Genomic DNA, 23,923 nt, shown 5'->3' on the forward strand with positions numbered 1-23,923 from the left:
TAAGTTTTAAGTATTTACTCTTTTTTCGTGGTTGGGGATAATGCAGCGGACAAAGTTGGGGTTGGTGTTCCTCAGTGTGGCCATAAGTTTCGTGAGCGACTCCTTGTAGAGCTGTCCCACTGTGCGAAACATGCCCTTTTTCGTTTTGTAGGTAGCACCAAAGGCTGTCTCGTTCATTCCTGCCACTTGGTCCAGGCCTACGATACGGTCAACTGTTGGGGAGACGAGGAGAACTGGTTAGAGCACGAAAACTTCACGGAGCAGCAGAGTCTCACTGTAGGAACAGCGCTAGCAGCACAGTGACATAATGTAGCTACATGACCAAGTGCAGATGGATGAAAGAAACATGACACTATTGTCAAACAGCAGCAGTCTAACACATTCAAGGTCTAGAACTACCACTAGCTTCTGCAGATGGAGATAGATCACATAGCATATCAATTCCTACATACACGACTCTATATGTTGTGGTACATTAGATGGACGCACATTTTTTTTTTAATATGACTTATACTAAAGAAGAACTGGAACTGAAAGCTCTTCCCTGTTCCAAGTGAAAGAGAGACAATGCTTGGTAGCAGCTATATGATAGGTTTTTAACATTTTACTGTTTATGACACAACCTGCATCAACATACTGCTGGGAAATAATCCCATTAAAAATACCAATAAAAGACAAAAATCAACAATGTATTAGTCCCTCTCCCGTTTCCCTCCACTATCTGAAGCTCTCAGTCCCAAGACCTTTATATGAAAGATGCAAATACTTAAAAAAAGAGTATTTAGTTCCATTTGTTAAAAAAAGAAAATATTACTAAAACAGGAAAACTTGTATTTTTGGAGACGACTTTCAGGCATGAATTTGGTGCTACAGTGAGTATTTACCAAAGTATGTTGGGGTATGTGGGACTGCAGTGACCATGTTCACTACAGCGAAAGGAACATTGTCTAACTGACGTGTTTTTAACTGTTTCTGGACAACAACTGAGCTATATATCAGGCTTTAGCAACTCTGACAACAGTTGTTAATAGGATCAGTTCATTGTTGGTTTTGGACTTTTCATGGAATTTGTTGACAGTAAGAAAAATACAGATTATCACCAGAATTATCCAATAAATATTACATCTTTATATAATCTGGCAGTACTGTCAGCAGAATTATTCCAAAACAGCTCAGCAAAATGACCCAGGACATGAGTTACGACTTAACACTAAAATAAATATACACTATGTCACTTATTAATATCCCAGTAGTGAAATTAAAGTTACAAGTATTATGAGTCACAGACTGCTAGAGTTTAAATCTGAAGTGATGCACGGCCTGCAGTCTGGACTCTCTGCGCTGATGTCTGTGCTCAGAGCCAAAGCAAATACCAAGAGCAACATCTGGTTTCACTTCCCTGCTACTGTGATCGTATCTAGGAAGGATGAAGGCGGGAAATTAACATCATTAAATATCCTTCAGTCAAGCTTCATATCCTTAATTTGCTCCTGGTTGTATCACATCATAGAGGAGGGACAAAAATAAAAATAAGCAATGACGACTCCAAACAGCTGCACTAGATCCTGAATGCTTGCGTCAGCGTTATCAACCATATAAAGATCACAAGACCAATGTCGGCCCACAAAAATACTGACACAAATTAAAGCAAACTGGTTCAACTAAAGGGGGCTATTGACTATATTCTACTTGAACTTAGGTGGATTTTTATTAGGAACTACTGCTTTTGGCAGACATGAGCCATGCAGCCTGGAAGCAAATGGGAGCCATTCTAGCTATAGCAGACACAGCATTGGCTGAAGCATGAACCATACAGCCAGATCTGGGCAAAAATATACCAATACACTTTGAAGAAGTGAACCTGCTCAGGGAGTGCTTATATTTAGCCTCCCAAGCCTTTGAGCAGCGTGGTTCCAAAACCCAACACTGTTCAATTTTCAGCTATTATTATTTTGGCCCAGGTCTGCTACAGCACGACCCAGTCATTCACCTGCTGGCTCATCCAGACTAGTGACATTGTCATAGAATGAAGCCCTTTGAATGGTCTGAATCTCTACAACACAGAGAAAGAGACAGGGAGGGGAGGCGATGTTATATTAATTCTTGGAAACCATAAATGTATAGGCCTGAGACAACAAGGCAGGCAGCTGTTGTTAGTAGGCTTGAGTGAGAGATGTGTCGATGTGTTTGTTAACTGAATAAGCAAACAGGTATATACATAATGAATCTCATAGGATGTGCCTAGTGTACACAGATGTATCTAGTGCTGTTTAAAGTGTTTAGAGATTAAAAGGAAGCCACTTACCGTCTTTCCAAAGTTCGGCTACAAATTTGTCAGTTGACTGATGCAGAAGAGTGGCCACATTGTCGTTTAGAGGGTCCATGTTCTTCATTAGCCACTCATCGGCTTTGTAGTCCACCTATAAAAATCAAGTGGTACAACTCAGTGATATGGATAAAAAAAATACCACAACTATAGTCTGACTGATACTGAATTTTTGAAGCCACTAAGATATTGATATTTGAGATTCTGAAAAACCTTATTACAATATATCAGCTGGTGTTGTTTCCTTTACATTAACACATCACACAAACAAACTTAAGTTCCTTTTTATATTTGCTTTTAAAGAACTGTGACAAGGATCAAAATGTCTTTAGTATTTCTGTGCAGTTTGTGTTATTTATCGGCATACACAGTATGTGGGCCATATAGCCGATACTAATATACTTTTGATAAACCAATATTAGTCGATTTATTGGGTCTAACCGCGAAAGCTTAAAACATTATCTCAAAATACAAAAATATTCAAAATCACCTGGTAGAACGTTAAAGAAATCTTAGTCCAGAAATAGGTCACAGGTTTAAAAATCCAGAGTTCGCTGGGATATAACTGGAAGTCTGTCTTATTTTAGTGATTCATACTGTACACATGACTTAATTTTTTTTTGTGCATATCAATGTTGACAACGTTTACAACAGCTTTGTGGTGTTGCAGATTTTTCTCCACAGCGATGCTCTTAGAGCTCAAAAATTTGTGACTGTGATATAAGATGACATAGTCCACATAAGGCTGAGCAGATGTGCTACTCAGCAGGTCTCTCTGCGGGACAAATTCTGTGTTCTTCTGTTACATAACACCACTGACAATGTCCAAATCCACTCCCATACAATGTCATATAAATCGAGGATTCAGTACTTCCCTGAAATCCCACCACAGGAGAACCATGTGTCATTATTTTATCTGCGCCCTGACAGGCAGAAATTTTTCACTTGATTATTGTAGGAGAAGATCAGGGAGGAAAAGAGATGTCTTGGAAAATATGAATGCAGACAGAAGTAAAGAAGCTGGTCCAACAGAGAACTTAAATACAAAGAAAGCAGGCAAGTGATATCTCGTATCCATGTGTATGTGCAAGCCTTCCAGGTTCTGAATTAGTGTTTTAACTGTAGGGCATGTGTTGGCATTCCTTGTTAACGACAAACTAAAGCAAATGAAACAGTGATACCTGATATTATCAGTTGTAACAACTATGACTATCAGTGTAATTACTTTTTTCTATATGCCTTTTTTGGTCAGTGGTTTTTAGAAGAGAGTCTGACCTACGTTCCTCTGACCTACAAACAAGCTCCATAAAATGAGAGCTTTATCTTTCAACTGTAATTTCCAAGGAAAGCCCCAATCTTTTTTCCCTTTGAAAAGAAGCGAGCACACACAACAGTGTATTTTCACTTAAACTGTTACAGAAACCTGCTGAGTATGATTTTTAAAGAGATTAAACCAGTGTACCCTGCCGGCATAGTGGATGATGCAGAAGTCGGCCTTATCTTTGAGCTGACGGGGCTTCTGGAACTTGGTGTGTGTACCCTGCTCCTGGATCAGCTTGTCTACGAAGGTCCTGTCTGTGGCCTTGGGGAACCAGCACTCTTCATCCAGCAGAGCTAACACTCCTGGAGGGTTTGCCTGAAGGAACAGCGCACAACAGAACTAAAGACTCAAACAATTCGAATTCAATAACTTTTCCAGATGCAGATATGGCTTTTCCTTTACATTTTAAGAAGAGAGAGTTGAAAAACAAATGTAACGAGTATTATTTGCTGCGAAATTGCTTGTCAGCATAGTGAAATAACTTGTGGCTAAGTAGCGTTTATGGAGGAATATTTTAAAATAGTGTAGTTTAAATAATTTCTTTGATTCAGTTACTAGGTAATGATTCAGACAGACCGGCCTCTCAATAAGATCGATGCAGGGCTGCAGGTCCAGGCCAAAATCGATGAAGCTCCACTCAATGCCCTCCCTCTGGTACTCCTCCTGCTCAAGGATGAACATGGTGTGGTTGAAGAGCTGCTGCAGCTTCTCATTGGTGTAGTTGATACACAGCTGCTCAAACGAGTTCAACTGTAATAGGGGAGAAATACAAAAAAGAACAATGCTTTCAATGGAAATGTTCTTGAATGACAAGAAATCAAAACCTCAAATGTAGATAGCTTATGACAACAACAACAACAAACATTATAATTTCCTATAGCCAATGGACATACTGTCTTCTTTAAAGATTAAAAAAAAAGATTTTAAACCAAACCTGGAAAATCTCAAAACCAGCAATGTCCAGGATGCCGATGAAGGAGGCCCCCTGGCGTTTGGTTCTGTCCAGAGCTTTGTTAATGCGATGGACCAGCCAGCGGAACAGACGCTCATATGTTGCTTTAGCCAGAGCCTCAACAGCAAAGTCAGCCTGGGTTGAGGCAGAGAAGACAGGAGAGGAAGATAGGAAGGGAGAAATGATATGACACAAGTGTGAGAAGGAAAGAAAATAAATCTGTGCGCGCTTAACAGGTAGAGATTGAGTCCAAGCATATGGGGCCTTAAGTCAGTATAATTCAGACATGCTGCCAGATCCTCACAATGACATCTGACAAATGGACTTGTATGTCTTGGCAAGTCTGTATGTTGTTAATGTTCCATATCTTTTCTGAGTCATACTTTCATTAATATCTCAAACAGTTGGGGCAAAAGCTGCATCCATTGAGCTTCAGCCATTATGATCAGAAATCTGCAAGAATACTGCACTTTAAGTGCCAATGAATGATTCATTAACAGGTGATGTGCTTTGGAGTGGTTTCACAGTAGGTACACTAATATTGTCTTGTGCACAGTACAATATATAACAATAACAAAGCAAGCTTAACAGCACATCTTCACTGTGTCTTTGTAATTATTTAACCTTTGTTTCTGTACAATCACATTTTTTCCATCACTTTGATGTTGGATTGCTCTTAATGTAATAGTACCCATAAAGCTCAGCCACTACCATATAGAGAAGAAGTCAAACTGAGTCATAGAGGATTCAAAAGGCATTATTGTTGCAGCTGGAAAGAAAACACAATGCCATAGTTGCAGAATTCATCCAAAACAGACCCAGAATTAATTCAACATGCAGATTGTGTTACTGGTTTCCCAAAATAACATTATCTTTAGCTTCCACTCCTTGTTAGTGGCAGACATAACTGAATCTTAAGCTCTGTGATTGGATGTTTCTTACCAAAATTCACCTTGTGAGTCATAGTTGATTCCTTTCCTTGTATTTTTATATATATAGGCCTATTAAATCATAGAACCAGATACTTTGCAGTTTTGATTTTTTATATTGATGATTCAGATCAGTTTATGTCCATCCAAAGTGCTGTTTGCCAAACACTGTCTATGCAGAAAATGAAACAGACTTTTACTACCTGAAGTCTGAACACAAAAAATAACCAACTAAGAACTATACTATTCCATAATGAAAATTATTGAATGTATTATAAAGGCCCAACTTCCATTTCTATACAATAGATCATTATTAGTCTCACTGAAGATCTCAGCTAACAACAAAAGAAGAAATACATCATGTTAGTCAGTAAAAAAAAAACAAAAAAAAAACATCCAACTGACCTGCTCTTTAGTCTGTGCTTTCTGGACATAGTCTCTTCCCACTTTGATCCTTGGTGACAGGATAGCTCTGGTAAACTCCATTACATTCATACCCAGCAAGTGACATAGCTTCTGAGCAGCTAGGAAACGGAGATGGAGAAACCACACAAATGGAAGAAACGTTAATTTTAATTTGGCCACATTAGCAGATTTGAAACCGTACATCTAACTTAATTATTTTGTTGACACGAGAAATAAAACACAAAGCAGAAATGACTGTTATGTGGTAACTATTGTTTATTTTTCAAGAGTAATTTAATAGAGATGAGGATCTTTCCCAGTGTTATTTTGACAGTATTGTCAGACAATTACGTCATTTAACCCAAATTTTTACAAACTTCTTTAAAAGCCATAGACACAGAAGTATAATAAGTGAAGTGTCTGTCAAACACTGGTGTTTGCTTATTGCTGAATAATATTAAAGATTTACCACAAATCTTTCCAAGATGTTAAGTTTTCATGTGAAATGTAACCGGGAAAATGTCATATTTTACATGGCTGGACCTTGTGGAAAAGCAGAAAAAGCAGGATCCGGTCTAGATCAGCCAAGTCTAACTACTAAAAAAAAAAAAACATCTGCTTTAGTCCTGGGTTCTGCTTGTCACATTTGGGAATATCTGGCCAAGCTGCATCACTGGCATTAGGTTCATCCTCACTCCCCGTCTCTCCCCTTTAAGAGCCAAATATGCAGTGCCACATGTGGAGGAACTGGAAGGCCGTGCCCCATTTCCTTCAGAAGTAAATCCTCATAATGATGTGGCTTAATGGCAGGTTGACAAGGCTCGGGAAGAGAACAGACATAAATCACTGGTTCCTCTGTTCAGTGGATGAGGTGCACAGTATGAGGGAGATAGGAAAAAGGGGAGGAGAGGAGTTGAAGTATATATGGGAAGAGGAAAAGGAGAAGGAGAGTGTCTTGACCTGTGAGCGCCAAGCTACGGGGTTGTGAAGCAGATGTAAAAGAATTGCAGTGTGTGTGTGTGTGTGTGTGTGTATATGTGTGTGCGTATGTGCGTGTGTTTGTGTGAGAGCTATATTTACCAGTATTATCAGGCATAGAAGCTTGGTCAGTATTCCTCTCCTTCTTGAAGACAATGTTACCAAACTGAAGCACCGAGGACACGACCTTCAACATGGCTACAAGTATAAGAATCCAGAGAAAATAAAATTACTATAGCAAGACATCACATTTGCCTCACATGACAGTTTAAGCAGTCAAACTGACAAACACGAGGTAGTTTCAAGGGACTAAGAGAAAACCTTGGTTAAATGTTTATTTCATTGGAAATTATCAATCTAATCAATCTAACTAATTTCTTACATTTTAGGGGAAGGGTTAGTAATGTAACACCCTGTAAAAAAAATTTACTTTCCAAGTTCTAATCCAGTGTCCCTATGTTAACTGTTCTGTTCTCTTGGTATACACCAAATATGTCAAAAATCCTTAGTGAGTTGTTTTTTCAATACATCAAAATCCCTCTCTTTCGCCTTGCTGTTAAATGTTAATATATTTCTGATGGCTCATCCTGCACATAATTTATTGATTAGATAAATTCACACATTAGTTCCTGCAGTCCTGTATGTGACTTGAGGTGACTAGCTCACCCTATCTGTCATTTATCTGTTAGCACCTGGGATGTAGCAGCTAGCAGAGCAATATCAGAGGGGGAGGTGAGAGTTTCAATGTGTTGGCAACAACTTTGTTTACACATCCAAGAGACAATAGTTGCACTATAATTTCTACCTTGTCCCTAGTGTGGATGGAAGCCAACAGTCCTCTGCAGTTCAGTATGTAGTACTGGTAATCAACCAATTTTCAAAAATTTACCAAATGAAACAACACACTGCCCACATATTCTGTTCATTTGGAAACATGTGACATTACAGAACTGAAGTGAGCGGATTGTATGCATGTTTAAATGATCTCACATGGGTATAGCCCAGGCAGGACGTACAAAAAAAAATTTGAATAAGTGAAAGCAACCGCCTTGAGGTTTCTGTATGTTTTGTGCTGGTGTTTCAGAAAGTATACCTAGAATCTCGTCATGAGCAAAGCTCATGATGTGCATGGCCTCCATCGTCTCATGGAAGTTGTCTTTATCCTGCTGTCCCGGGATTGGGATGTTACCGTTGGATAGGAAACGGTAATTGTTGAATCCTTCCAAAAGCAGGTCCGCTATTGACAGGAAAAATGGTAAAAACTTTTGCATGCTGAAGATATAACTTTTCAGTGCTGTAGAGACACACCAAATAACACAATTGCATAGTTATTCATCACATTAAAAACTGTGAAAGATCCCTAATAAGAGGGAGTGGAAGATTTTGATGACTAACACTCTAATTTTAATTTTAAAATCAATATGTACTGTATAATGTTATAAATTATATATTTGCCTTGGACATACAGTAGCACTGCCAAAATCATCTGCAGTCTGGACTTATGACAGACAGAGGAGAAGAAATGGTATATAATACTGTATAGGGTATATCAGTCTACTCACATTTGAGGTGCTCTCCAGCTCCAGCCAGCAGCTGGTAGAAAACGTGGAAGGTGCGCTCATCTTTGGCTTGACGAATAGCTCTGGATTTCTCCAATAAGTCTGGCAAAGACTGGTCAAGGAAAAAAACTCTATTTGCTAAGTCAGTTTGATGTAGAATCAAAACCTAAAATCTATTTTCTTTTATACATGACACATTTTCTTGTATAGTTAAAATTTTTCTTGTTTCGTTTTGGGCGGCTGTGGCTTATCAGGTCATCCACTAATTAGAAAGTCACTGGTTCGATCCCCGGCTCCTCCGCACCTCACGTCGAAGTATCCTTGGGCAAGATACTGAACCCACATTGCCCCTGATAGCTGTTCCATCAATGTATGACTGTGCATATGAGTGTGATGTATGAATGTGAGTTAATGGGTGAATGTGGCAAGTATTGTGAAGCGCTGAGTGGTCAGCAAGACTATAAAATTGCTATAGAAGTGCTAGGCCATTTACCATTTAAAATCGGTTGAGGTTTATACGTTCAAAAATAAACCACTGCTTCAATACTGGCAACAAATTTCTATGGCATTGGATTGTATTCATTTTTGTGTGTGTGTTCAATAAACACCTGTACCTAGCCTCTTTATAAATATATTACCTACAATGACAATGAAATGTGCTGGTAAATTGTTTTAAAACAGGATACAGGTTTCAATATTAGCTCCAACAATGTATCCGGTGACATCAAAGTTGATCCGGATGAATTTCCCCTGCAGAGATTAACACAAGATAAATGTTCAGGAAGTGCACAAGACAAGATATACAGAAATCAATTGCCAAAACAATGACTCTTATTTAATACACGCTGAGGCCTCTCTTCCATTAATATGAACACTGATACAGATCATTTATAGGGCTGATAATTATATTTTATACAGTATAAATTATTAAAATGTTTGTTATGATTACTTATTTTTAACACTCTAAGTACATTTTCCTGTAAGTATCTATTGAATACAGGTCATGAGTCATGCAGTACATGGCAGGTCTGCTTCTGAGTTCACAGATTAATTTGCCACGGGAAACCTTAAACCAAGGCTTTACTCATGTCCCTCTTGTCTTACATCACTATTAAGAAGTCTGCTGAATGGAGTTTCCTTCGATCTGAAAGGCTACAGTATATCAAAGGCATTATTAATGACGAGCAGGCGCCTGTGTCTGACTATATGGCCTGTGTAATTGCTTACAGGAAAAGTAGAATTATTAAATTACTTTCAATCATCCTCTGCTTATTCTCAAAGAAAAAAAAATCTGATCCTTTGATCTAGGTGCCAAATAAAGCTCAGTCATGGTGGTGGTGACACAGGAGGAGACTATCACAAACACGATCACAAACACTGCAGTAGAGATTTTGAAACCCCACTTCATGAATATGATTATTCTGTACTTACAAATCGTGACGAGTTGTCATTTTTCACTGTCTTAGCATTCCCAAAAGATTCAAGGATGGGGTTGGCTTGTAAAAGCTGACGTTCCAATTCACCCTGTAAAACAGAGCAGCCTTTGTCATCACATGAAAGTTAAGACCAACAGACACAAACGACAAGAAATTAATTGTGATTTTCAACAACTTACAACTGAAAAACCACAAACATGCAGACAAAGACAGCAGACATCTGAAGAATTGTCATGTATTTTATACAGAAAAACCAATACAAATAGATTTCATAATTCGGGTATGCTGATAGAGATACTTTAAATCCTTGTTTATAGATGAGTTTAAAGTTCTGAATTGATCTGATCAGTGTACAAAAAAAATTGCCAACAAATTTTGATAGACAGCTAATCACGTAATTCATGTATCAAGCAAAAATGCCCCAAATTCGATTGCTTTTAAAATGTGAAATTTTACTACTTTTCTCTGTTTTATGACATTGTAAGTAAAACATATTTGGGTTTTGGACCGTTGTTTCAACAAAACCAGCAATTTGAGAATTCATCTGGGTTTTTTTTTCGCTTTGGCATTTAATTTCATTATTTTACTTATTTACAATTGACAGAAAATAATAGATATTTGCAACCCTTCATTTGAACATATATGAATCAAAAAGCAGAAAATGTTTCTGTATTTGCTCAAGGACATAAAATATAAACTAATCATGTAAACAGAGTTACTGTTAAGCTACATCTCAACCCTTCCACAACCTGGTTAATTCCATTTGCAGAAGTTAGGACTGCAAAGAAAATCAATGCTTATCTGAGCCCTGCTCTGGCTGATGGAGCACTATGATGTGTTACTGTGCTTTATAGTGATAAAGGAAAAATATCTGGGGAAACTTTTTGCTGGGACAAAAGCCAGACAGGCACTCTATCATGTTTGGACGAATGTGTCCACAACACACAACAGAAACACTTTGGCTTTTTTTTTTTTTTTTGTCAGACTGGACTCATTGAGAGGCTGACTAAACAAACAAACAAACGACTTATACAGATGTTTGGACAGGTGGCCCGCTATGTTTCCATCTAAGCCACATTGTGGGCTTTGTCATGACCAGAGAAACCAAAATGACTGAGAGAAAAATAATTTCTTTGCACTTCTTTTTCTTGTGGCTACGTGAAATATTTTCCCATTACGTCAAAAATGGTGCACACACTGAAGGGTTTGTGGAGGCCATTTTCCACAAAAGGGAATTGAGGAATCAGCATTGCGCTTAGTGATGTGAGACATGTAATGTGATCTTTGGCTGGAGAGCATGATGGGCTGCTTTTAATTGAGTTTCTAAGCAGCTGGAATGAAGCAGGGCTGAACTGGATAAACCTGGTTCTTTTCCAGGTCTCAGAGCAGCGGCAAAGTCCACAGAGGCCAGAGGATTTAAACCGAAAGCCTTTGTTTTTACATAAACACAGGCCTGTAGTGAAACTTGGTAGTTAAAATTGTTCATTGGCAACCTCTACTCATCTGTGTGGTCTGCTGTGAGCACATAAAAACAAAGAGCAGATTACAAACACCAGTGGGGGTCCAATTTAGCAGCATTAGAAGTTTGACCCACATTCCTACTGCAAAATGAGAGTGTCAGACATCTGACAGCCAACAGAGCTGGCTCCTCTACTTGGAATGGCCAATTGTTGAGTAACTGTGTTAACATGTAAGCAATCTGACTAATTATCAGTCAACACTACAAATATCCCCAAGCTTTTGAAGCTAAAATATCCTAATCCTGTCCTTCAAACAATTTTTTCGCCTTTATAGAAAACTTTTTACAGGTCGTAGCTACAAGTTTGTACATTTGGCAGGCCCCAGAGCAGTATTTTAGGACAGACGGGGAGTGAAGCAAAAGAGGATCAGTCAAAACTGTCACACTAAATCTTCTAAGGCAGAGGCCAATTGTGGATGTGTTTTCACTGCTCAACATCTGCTCCAGAGGTCATGAGGCCTGAGAGACATTACAAGTGGCTCTTTTCACCCGCAAGAAAAATTAGAGCATTTCTTGGGAAATTGCACAAAGAGTTTAAATCTGGACAGAAACAAGCTAATGTGGAGAACACATCAAGGCCACCAGAGTCTTTTTAGGCTGATTCCAACTTAATGTAAGAAAGTTCAAGAGGTTCTGCATTGGCCACTAGATCAAGATGAAAACCAGTGAACCACTCCATTCATATTTATCATTAAAATAGACTAAACGCTTTGTAATGTAACTGTTATCTAGCTTCTTTCACAGGAGGGTTATTGTGAAATTAAAAGCGCTGATGATTTAATATACAAAATCCTTTATGGCCAGATGTTTTAGGTGTGTAGTGTACACTTAGGCGAGCAGTTTGGCTAAATCATTTACTGTTTTTGTATTAAAATCACAATTTTAAAGTTTATTTTTTAAATCGCAAGATATTTGACTTACATTGTTAGTGTTAACACGCTCTAGCAAGTGAAAGTTCAAGCAAGTAGCTGTTGATTTCACTGTCTATAATGACAATGATGTCTGCAATTCTACTGAGCTGTAGTTAAGGAAAAAAGAAATTCGGCTGTAGTCTGGTTAATAACCTCTCTATATGCCAGTGCTTTTACTATTTAGTAGCTGCCAAAGATGGAAGAACACCATCTATGACATTTTGAGGTTTAAGAGGGGTTGGACTCTGTCATTTCCTAGAGAAATGATCTATATGATCATCTCACATTAATTTCAGAGAGGTAGCTAGCTGGTAGCATGGTAGTTTTATAGTAAGGAAGGGAGTGCATCATATCATCGTTTTAAGCTTTTCACCTTAAAAGTATTCCGTGCTGTTTATCCAGTCAGTCTGTGAAGCTAAAGTTAGCTTAGGCAGCTACAGTACACACCTGTCAACAGTGTTAATTGGGGTCAGTCCAATATCATGTCAGAGGAAACTTACGAGCAGTTGTACTATAACTGGTCAGCTATGCAGTTTTATCAATATATATAACACCACTTTTGAATTTCATGATTATGTTTGAACTTACATGTCTTAACTACATTATAGAAAATGACAGCAATTCAAACCTCAATCACAGTATTAGTGACAAAAAATAATAATCAAAGCAGATAATTGTGTTTAATTTAGACATATATTGATGTTGTTAGAGCACACCATAAACTAAACTGTAAATCTTAGTGATAACATGTCAACAGGGGGTTCATACATGGGAAACGGAATGGAAATTACTATACATGTATATGTAAAGTTAACAACTTCATTTTACAGGCCAATGACATGGGATCTATCAGCTTCACGATGCACATTTGTTTATTAAAGGAAGATTGAAGCAATGATTATTTCTAAAATAGAGGAGATGTCCTCACATTGTAATATAAACGTTAAATATCTGAAAAAGACAGCTCTTATCAAATTAGTCAGGACAAAAGTTCAGATCATGCAATGCAAAAGTTAAGGCAAAACTACAGCAGGTGGCTTAAAGTGGATGGAAAGCATCTACAACCCAACTTCAGGAAATAGTAAAGAGTTAATAGTCAGCTATTTTGAGGTTAAGGAGTAAGTGGCAACAGAGTGGGTAAAGTACCCCTTTGATATTGTAAGTGAGGTGAGATAGGTGAGAAACTACATACTACTCACATAAAACAGGGGTCCACTCTGTAGGATATGGGGAGATTCAATTGTTATTATGGAAAATAATAAATTGCATTAATGTCATGGATACAAGTGAACCTGTAGTTTATGCAGAACATCTCTAAAATGATGCATTACAGCAGAATCTAAGCACAAAACCTACAGCAGTCTGTAAATGGAAATAGCAATTATAATACCTCTGTGGTCTGTAATCCTGGCCCTCAAGACCCAGATTACTGCTGGTGTTCTAGGTTAACATGTAGTTAATTGTTGGCACCCTGTATCTCAGGTATAATTCTATCACCGGTTAGATAGCTATAAAGACTACCTGCAGGGCTCTGGGTCCTAGTGGCCAGGACAGAAAATCACGTCGGTACTGTAGGTAAACTTAAAACATAACCTTGTTTCATATACATTCTATCAGCTGACGCTCTTTAGCAAGACAGGTGTGGTCAGCAGCTCTATCTCAACAGTCCAAAACACAGATCACATAACACTTACTGTACTGGGTACAATTAGCATTTTAACTATCTTTGGCAGCATAAATGACTATGCTTCATACAGCACAAGATGACCACTAAGACTTAACATGTGACTACTACAGCAAATAAAAACATGCATGTGATTATTTACAGTATGGCACATCTACATAAAACACAATAGAGTCTGAATAATCATGCCAATTAGAAAATTTACTTACAACTGCATTTTGAGCCTGTCAGAGAGATAAAAGTAAATGCTAAATATGTTTCTTTTTTTTTTTTTCAGGATTTTTTAACTAAACTGTTAAGTATAATCACTAATATCCTTGGAATCACTGATGAAACCTCCTCTGAATGACCTTAGTAGGCTCATGTTTAACAGATATATTATGACCCAAGTTATAGAAAAATGGGTTTTTATTTAAGAGGAAAATGTTAGAGAGCATGCACATGAACATGGTGTATAAAAAAAGCATAAAGACTTGCCTGCAGTTTCACTGGTTTAGGTGATTCTGGCTGTTTGTTACAGATAAACAAATGCAAACGGTTAGATTGTGTGCACACAGGTCGGGTGCACAAAGCCATGTTGCCTACTACAGGGATTGGTATCTTTACCTGTACTATTTGTAATTATCAGAACATCTTACAGTCACTTATGACCTTATTATGATCTCAGGGAACCCCACAACAATACCTCAGCCAAACTGCTCATTAGTTATTTCTAATGACTGTTACTCCACATGCAGTGTTCTGATGATGCACATGTACATTTTTATCTGTAAGTGTTAATAGAATAACTTTGTCGTAAGGAGTTGTAGGGGCACACACAATGTATGAAAGGGCATATAAGTAGTAATTAATTTTTCACACAAATCCACCATTAACATTAGTATTTCAACACATTTTTATGGGATGTTTAGGTTATGGCTTAAAGCAGGCACAGCTAGTCTAAATTAGAGTAAAGTATATGGAGAATACTCACAGGAATGTTGTGGTCTTTTCTTCCTTTGTGGGAGGAGGCAACATGTGCCAGGTACTGAATGACCTTTTTTGTGTTTTCAGTCTTGCCAGCTCCTGACTCACCTCTGCGAGAAAAAAAGAACACACACCAAAAAACAGACATCTTCAGATTAGTTAGGGTTTTTCCTGCATAGAGAATTGGGAGGCGGCCATCTCCATCAAATTTCCTGCCGCCTCCGCCTCCCAACAAAATTCTAGTAGGCCTTGGTACTTCTCGGTACTCGGTGGATTTGACATTTGTGATTGCAATTGCGGCTGTATGCCCCTATGGCAATGTAGTGGCACTGTATCGTAATCCGTGCATCAGACACAATTTGTCCCATATTTGTGTTCATCTTATGTCTTCAAAGTGCTGTGAATAATGTAATGTCAAGTAAAACCAAACCAGTTACCACCTTTTTTCACATAAAAAACCCTTTATATTTATACATGAGCCACTAGGTGATCTTGGATCAGCAATATTCTGTCTTTCAAAAACATTAACTCAAAACCAACACTGGTGCATATCTGACGATGCATGTATGTATCTTTTAAGTTTCAGTTTAGACCTGTGGTTGCGGGCGTGTGGATGTTCAGCCTGCTTTTCACTGGTCTCTCATACAGTGGCCGAAAGAAATCTTTTCAAGTCTTCCAAGCCACACAAAAACTTTGTGGGAGCAGTTTAGATTTAGAGCATACCAGCGGTTTTACAGTAAGTGCAAATTTGCATACACCAAATATGCACAAAATATTGTTTTGCTTTCAGATTGAGTGAGTGTGATGTGGCTGAGAGTAAACAATTGCAGAGTAGTGTGTCAAGTGCTGTCAGTCTTACTGGCTACTGTACACAGAGGGTAATCATGGAGGGATTGCGTCAATGTCCCTGTTGTTGGCCTTGGACTGCTGGGTGTTACATTCCTCAGCTCCCCCATTTCAGAAGACAGGCCATTTAAACAGGGAGTGCTGACTTAATCATGTCTTGTGAGGCTATAACATTTTGTTAGTATTTCCATATTTAGTGTTTCCATTCTAGTTTGCAATCAGTTTGTCTATCTCAGTGCAAAAGCCTTTGATAAAGTGCATCATCTTTTTTTTCAGCCACACAATTCAATCCAACAGAATAACCATGTACTGGTTAATAATAACCTACCTAATTTCTATATTTTTACTAATTGTGACGTGTTAATTAAATTCTGGAGAGAATGTTAGGGCTCATTCAAAAATGTAAAAATAGAGAATTAAATACTAGGTATTTTAAAAGAATCTCATGGTCAAAAATAAACTTCCAAGCTCAAAATTCAAAGTAAATGACAGTCATTGTCTTACCCTCCAGTGGGTGCTCATAAAAGGTACTTTCACTATCACTTCCCCGTTGCCCTCAGTAATCTAGGTTATTGCTGTTCTCTTCAATTTTTGGATTTGATACCAAAGATGAAAAATCGTCAATAATGGTAAGGCTGTTTGCCCATTTTCTAAAATGAAAATACCTTACTGTCGAGTTGCAGCAATAACAAATGTGAAATTGCCTGTTAGCTTGTCACTCAGTGAAGAAAATATAAATGAAGGGAACAATGTCAGCTTTACACATTGTTTAGGATTAGGTTACATCATGGGTTGTTCAAATTAATTTGATTTACATCTAAGCTCTATTTGCCTGAAGTTCGAAATTGATTTTATTTTTAATACAACACACTACAATATGTTTTAAGCTTTTGTTTGTAGTGGTGTTGTATTAAAGTGAATTATTTGTAAGGTGTGCATTACAAGTTATTTTGATTGCATGTACTGTATATTGAAGGAACGAAATAACACGAACACTTAACTATTCACACAGAATGGGGAACAAGGCTTTTGCATGGCTTATGTCTTGATACCATCTCTGGCATTTTCTTTGGCGACATTCCTGTCATCTGTAGACACACGTCATGGAAAATATGCCAGAGGCCTGTGTAGCAAAAATGTCGGGCATTTCTCAGACCCCATATTTCACACCTTTTGTTCAAGTAGTGATAGTCTGGTCAGTGACTACCAGTGTGGTTTAAAATATCTATCAAGTCCCCAATTGCGCAGTGACCAGCCGGTGAATGTATGATTGTCACTTTTAATTTCATTGAATTCAGACAAAAAAAAAAAACTAGAGGGGAATATACTCCCCCCTGTGATGCTATTTCCAAGAATATTGAGTGGAATGAGAATGAGAATATTGAATGAACCATGAACCTGGGCTATTAATTTTAAAGTCATGCAGTAGTGGAATAAGTCTGTATACTCACGTGCAAAGAATAGATTGGTCCTCTCGATCTGTGGAGACAAGAGGAGGAGAAAAAAAGTAAACCTCAGCAGTCTGTCTTTGATTCAGTCTACTCTGTTGTCACAAGGTTTGAGTGACAACCCCATCACAAAAACACAGTGCCAAAAGTAGAGTCTTATCAGCGGGTTGTGGATTTGAAGGTCAAAGTCAGGCTTAGTATGTGCATGTGAGCTTGCCATCAAATGTTTTAAATTATCACATCTTTCACAGCCTGAGACTCGTTTTTATCAGAATAGCAAAATCATTTTTATGAGGATATATTTTTCAGTAGGCTCAGGCACCACAGCATTTAACCACAGGTATTTCCTGGGATGCAATGTCAGAAATGCAGAAAAGCGACACTGTGAAGTCAAATCACTGCACAGGAGAGATAAGCCAACTGTAATGTCAGCTTTATATGGGTAAACAGAAGGTGCTGACTGTGAGTATAATTTTGAGACTTGGTCTCTAGCCAGTTATCCCTGATTTCATAAAACTCAAATACAGATTCCATAATTTAGAAAAATGGAACAAAGTGAAAATGCCCACACACCACCAGGGTGCCCTAATTGAGTTTATAAATACTTTTCAAGATATAAACATAATTATAGAATAGCCTGCATAGTAAGAAAAACTGATGCTATACAACATTTGTACTTGTGCCTTTATAACATAGCAATATTTGCCCATGTCTAATGCAAATCCAGAATGACGGCTAGAATGGGTGACTATTTGGTCTGCTTTGAAAGATTTAATTGGATAAGTTGTTTGACTACTCTCAACTGTCTGTCTGTAACTTAGTCTGTAATTTCATTTTCATAAGTTAACACGATTAATTTAATGTTTGACAGCGTGCATGTGTTCTGACGCATACCAAATCAGCACAGACATGACAAAGGCAGCAGTACTGACCCCTTCAGGCTTCAGCTAACGTTTCTTCTGTTAATAGGAACAACTGAAGTCTTATTTTCATCCCTTATATAACAGAGTGGCTGAACAAATTTGACATGTCTACACCATTATGTTTATTTGGTTTACAATACAGGCTCCTCATCTGCAATCCCGTTAATGCACTGTCCTCCATCCCTCTTTCCTCTTTGTATTGTAATTATAGTTAAATCCACAGTATAACTGCTGAATCTGAATGAAGTTAATGGATTATTCATTTCTGTAGTCATTATTGAATAAACTGACTATAAAAGGCAGGGCCCATATGAATCAACTTTGCATTCAGTCCCATTACACACAGTTAGACCAACAGTGTCCATCTACAAAATTAGGAACATTCAAATGTCCTTTGATATTCAACATGGACAATCCTGGGTAGAAAATCTCAGTTAAAGTGCTGTCTGGATTTGAATGAGGTTAATGAAACCTAAACTGTACTTTTTTAATTTGTTTGGGATATACTGGGTGTAGAATATTATAATGGAAGATCTATAAAAATGTGAGCTAGATTAGTAAAATGACAAGTGCACAAGTTAAACTGCACATGACATCAACCACTTACAGTGTAATGACAGAAATAGTGATCCTGAAAATGTTAATGTGCGCTGTGCTGAGGGCAATTTGCTTTGCACTGTGGTCATGTGGCAATAAAATATGACATCTAATGTGTCTTCATAAACCTCTGGGGTATCCCAGTGGTGCGCCTTGTGAGCTCAGATTGAGGTATATCATAGTCGTCTAGAGGCCCTATAGGGGAAAATAGTGGTGTTGATGTCATGGGAAAACAGTTCTTTGTCCTCCCATCCATGCCCCACCCTGTACAGGGATCAGGCCCCCTGTCCAGTCACATGGCTGGTTGAGCAGCAAGAAGTCCAAAGATTAGATAAAATTCATCAGACTCTCTGCAATGTACTGACCTGATGCTGCACTGTTCATTCAGAGCTAAAATGTTGGCCCTGACACTGGCTCTGTCTCAGGCAATGAGAACTGCAACTGTGTACAATTTATTCAATACAAACAGCAGTTATTTTATGATTAAGTGAATACTGAGATCTATCAAGATTATTCATCTTTGTAAATAGTTGTATTTCACTTCAACATTTAAAATTGACTCATTTCAATTTCACAATATACTTAAATCTTTGAATGGAAATAAAACTGTTTACATGAAATCCCAGTATCATCTTAAATGCTTAATTATAATGATACTACCAAAAGATCTAATAAAATCATATGGATTTATCCTCAAATACATAAAACGGCTACAATATACTTGCAGGTTGTCTCTGTAAACATGTTTGGAGGCAGAAGGTAGCTCATCAAAATGTGCTGCAAACAAACACACATGACAGGCTTGACAGTTTCAGATTAATACTGCATCTTGTATCCCCATTTCATTCCAGCTAAGATAATTTCCTTTACCTCCATTTGATGAGCAAGTGCCTGCTCATCAAGGGGGCTGAGCTCAGAGGCCATTAATACTGTAACTGTATTGCAAAGTCTGCATGTTAGATAATTGAGGGAGTTACCAGTGGCTGGTGATTGGCAAGATGGTACATTAGTAGATCGACTTGGGAGAGGCAAGACATCAATAACTCAGGGAAATTCACATCTTCTCTGAATTTAAATATAGCTGCATCACTGAACTGGCCAATTCTAGCCTTTTATCCGAAGATGGCTTTTTAGTCTTCTAAAATGTATTCAAATATTGCCTGGGGCAAATGTTTGGAAGGCAATGTGAGCTTGCAAATGAATTAACTTTGGATCTGAGGTGTTAAAGTAGGTGGAAAATTATTACATTTTTACTGATTACAATATAATTTGTTGTGACATGTTTCTGAAGCAACCTACTCTATCTCAGAATGATGGGCCATCACAACCTGCACAACAGAATAAAAATTAGATTATTCAGAAGAAATTATTGTTTCCTTAGAAACTGTTAGAGAAGAAAAGATTCAATGTGGCTCCCATTTCAGCAACAAGCTAGCAAGATATACATGACTAAAACACAGTAGCTGAGGTGGCTAGAAGAGAGGCCTGATCTTTTAACCAAATGGAGCAGCAGAGCACACTTGCAGAATGCTAATGGTCTAATCCATGACTGTACAAATTTAGTTCAGCATGGTTATTCTGATGGCTCTCTGATCTACTTGTCACCGCTAAGGAAGAAGTAGAGCACTCATTTCATATTCAGACTTCCAGATTACTTTAAAACATGCAGGAACACTTAAATGTATATACTCTAAACCAGCTGTTCCCAACCTGCTGGTTGGAAACCCCCCAGGGAGTCACAATATAAATTTAAGGAGTCACAAGAGGATTAAAGGGAGAATCTGTTCAACAAAACAATGTCCATTTTTCTGTTGTTGTGAAATACTGGATACTTTTGATGCCTCAGGCCTCTTAAAATCTATAAATTAACACAATCAAAGAAAGAAAATCACTCTGCTCACACTTCACGTTGGCAATGAAGACCATAACCTGTGATGTGGAGACACATTGCTTCATCGTGAAGGGTGACACGCCAAAAAAGGTTGGGAAGCGCATAAGGCATGTGCCATGCTATGACTATCATAACTCATGGCACATGCGTTATGTCCTGGGCTGGACTGTGCTGCCAGAGGTGAAGGGAAACCCCGGAGTGAAGTGCTGACTGCGTTCCTTTGGGGTAAAATGATGGAAGGTTATCTGACTGAGGACACAGCTGGATGGCTCATTAGGGACAACCTGGGTTTCCTGACTTCAACCAGGCACTTCCTGCAGTTAATTATTGTAACAAGGGGGATTGACCTCGCACATATGCATGTAAGCACACACACTTAAGCCGCTCCGATCCTTCAGGATAGCTCATGCCATGACGTCAACTGCTGCTCCATACATGACAGCACACATGCAATCCCCCATTAGCCCCCACCTCTTTCACATCTCTTGACATTCACATCCCTATCTGAATCACACAAACACAACACCACTCAGAAAGCTGGTGTCTTCTTTATCAGACTGGCTGCAGACACAGTGGAATGATATGATCCACTCATTGTGAGACTGTTCAATGCCTTTCACCAACTTACCAGCATGGCTGCACCCTTAACAGCCTCTCCAGACTGTAAAGCGCTGATTACTGGCAGAACACTATGGGTCTGTGCAGATGAGAACTACCCAAACAGGGGCTGTTATTTCCGTAACATTACTTGATGGTCATAAGGACTGTTTTGTGGGTTTCGCATGATTGGTAATGCTCTTGCCAGCTTCACATGACTCCATTATGTTTGAGGGCGGTGAAGATTCCCCCAGGATGTATAATATTATTAGTTAAAGTGAAAGCTGAGAAGTTTGAATATCATCATTAATACTTGATTTCAATCATTTGAACGGCAAAAAAGTTGTCAGATCACGATAGTAAAATTGTATAAAAGTTGAAATAAGACAAGTGTTTCAGATTCACAGATTGAAAAGATATTTCAGAATTGCTATGGGCTACACAGTTGTCGATAAAATTAGTCCTCAGATAGAAAAGGTCTGCATCAATGGTTTTACAAAGTGGTGAGAGTGAAAAATTTGAGGATGTTTTGTGGCTTTGACATAAACACAGCAGCTCTGCATGTGGCGTTTCTCCCTTTAAGGAGAGAGGAGAAGGAGAGAGGGAAAGGGGGGGAGCTGATCTCAGCTCACGACAGTGAGCTCATTGTGAGGCTGTGGCACACTGGGCTTGGGCCAGTGTCCATCACTGATGGCTAATGCCTGTATTTAGGAGTGGGAATGAAGTGCAAACACTCACCTCAGAAACCAGTCCTGCACGCTGATCTAGCTGTTACTAAAGTATCACAGCACGACAAAAACCTCCACAAAAGGACCATGGTGTAAATAAAAGGACAGATTAGCTGAATGTTCAGGGTAATAATGACAAATCCATGACCACTATGATGCCATCTCAGAAGAAAATGCATCTTTGTCTTTGTGCTGCCTGTGAATAAAAGGGCTGCTATAATGTCACTCAAGACGTTTGCTTAGGTACAGAGAGTACATATTAAGCCATTACCTAAGTAATCAACAGTTGTAAAGGTTTTTTCAGAAATGAAAATACACTCAACTGTAAAATGAATATCAAAGACCTAATTTCCTCTTCAGCACCATGGACTGTATTGTACTCTGAATTAATGCAGTTACACAAAGTTCTAAGATTAAAGTGCACAGCTCTGCCAATTGTTTTCCATAAACCTGGCTGGCCACCACCAACCTTTAGGTCAAAGTTCATCATCACTAAGTTTTCAACCACAACCCAAAATCCACAGAAACCTCACAGCTCCAATTTAACTTTATGTAACTGCAAAAAGGACGATGAAAGTTTTACACAAGTCCAGTGATATTTAATGTTGCATCCTTCAAACAGATACTGCCATGATTTTTCAATGCAATCTATCTTTAAATTATAAATCTACAAATCAGTGCAGTCTATTCAGCTATGACACACCACGGGCTCAAAGCTACAGTGACCAATATCAGAGATAGATAAAAACACTTCAAAAGCTGCATGATGACCATGCATGGACTGCCATATATTTAATTTTCCTATTTTCCAACTAAAATAAAGTAGTGGTTAAGAATCCCCTGTGGCAATTATTGGATTTGCTTCTAAGCATACTTGGATAGAGCAGAGGAGTTACCATGAATCTAAACTATAACAACAAAACAGAAACTGAATTACTGCTGATTTTGAAGAACTCTGGGTGTCTGCAATGTCTTTTCTGGAACTGAAAAAAGTAATCTCATAATGCAGAAGGGGTTTGTGATTGTTTATTAGTTTAACACCTCAGAGTAGTTATACTTATGACACAGAGCCAAAGGGTCTTTAGAGCCTATTTAAAAAAGGCTGTAGTTACGTTTTTAGTGGCATGAACCAATACTTGTCTGTCATCTTAATTGACCTTCCAAATTTAAGAAAACCATTCACTATTGGTCAAAAAGGGTTACAATATCCCTTGACACAGAGGTATATGTCAATATTGTTATAAAAGTCAAAGTAATGAATCATTATAAAGCATTTCTTTTAAGACTATGATGGCAAAGAGCTCTGGTGTGGCCATAACTGAGGCTGATGCTTCAGCCGAGGGCTTACAGATGGAAACAAATGCTGTGTAGATCCAGAGTGTTTGGTTTCTTATGGAGAGCATTTCTGAGAAAGAAAGTAATGAAATCTGATAGGGAGATTAACTGTGTTTGAGTAACACCGACAACAGAATTTTGATTTTTAATCCAAGGTATTCATGCAAACTGAACTGATGGAAATCATTTAGGCAGTCTGCACTTAATATCTATATCAGGTGCAAAATGAATCAGTGAAGACAGCTATTGCGGCAGCCAAAGAAAAGTGAGTGGAGGAAGAGGACAGGAAATCACTGAGTGGAAAAGGGAATATAAGACATACTGATGGTTATATTTAATATACATAAAAGGGAAAAAGAAGAAGAAACAGCAGAAATAAATATACTTAAGCGCATAATATTATATTATAAAATATTGGTCTGAAACGCTGTCTTCCTTCCACTAGCTGATATAAAAAAACAGACACCAGGTGAAGTCTGTATGTGAAAAACTATCTGAGACTTATGTTCAACTCTCATATAAGCCAAGTCTGCCAGAAATTTCACACTGGTTGACAACACTGAAGCAGTATT

At 38.2% G+C, this 23,923-nt stretch overlaps 1 protein-coding gene across 3 annotated transcripts in view; it reads right to left on the minus strand.

Annotated features, from left to right (window-relative positions):
- LOC111236314 (myosin-10) overlaps nt 1-23,923 on the minus strand; it is a 54,144-nt gene that overhangs the window by 18,558 nt on the left and 11,663 nt on the right. The window contains exons 3-17 of one of the 3 annotated variants that reach the window (XM_022765005.1): nt 17,284-17,311; nt 14,994-15,096; nt 14,498-14,527; nt 9,902-9,994; nt 9,157-9,220; nt 8,474-8,572; nt 8,005-8,148; nt 7,014-7,109; nt 5,934-6,052; nt 4,582-4,734; nt 4,224-4,397; nt 3,789-3,962; nt 2,306-2,420; nt 1,991-2,053; nt 19-212 (exon numbers count right to left, since the gene is read on the minus strand). In XM_022765005.1, the coding sequence (XP_022620726.1) occupies nt 19-212; nt 1,991-2,053; nt 2,306-2,420; nt 3,789-3,962; nt 4,224-4,397; nt 4,582-4,734; nt 5,934-6,052; nt 7,014-7,109; nt 8,005-8,148; nt 8,474-8,572; nt 9,157-9,220; nt 9,902-9,994; nt 14,498-14,527; nt 14,994-15,096; nt 17,284-17,311 (1,649 nt within the window). The remainder of the gene's footprint in view (nt 1-18; nt 213-1,990; nt 2,054-2,305; nt 2,421-3,788; nt 3,963-4,223; nt 4,398-4,581; nt 4,735-5,933; nt 6,053-7,013; nt 7,110-8,004; nt 8,149-8,473; nt 8,573-9,156; nt 9,221-9,901; nt 9,995-14,497; nt 14,528-14,993; nt 15,097-17,283; nt 17,312-23,923) is intronic. The other 2 variants (XM_022765003.1, XM_022765004.1) reach the window with 2 other exon arrangements.

The sequence above is a fragment of the Seriola dumerili genome, unplaced genomic scaffold (genome assembly GCF_002260705.1).
Source record: "Seriola dumerili isolate Sdu_G_001 unplaced genomic scaffold, Sdu_1.0 BDQW01000621.1, whole genome shotgun sequence".
NCBI lineage: Eukaryota > Metazoa > Chordata > Actinopteri > Carangiformes > Carangidae > Seriola > Seriola dumerili.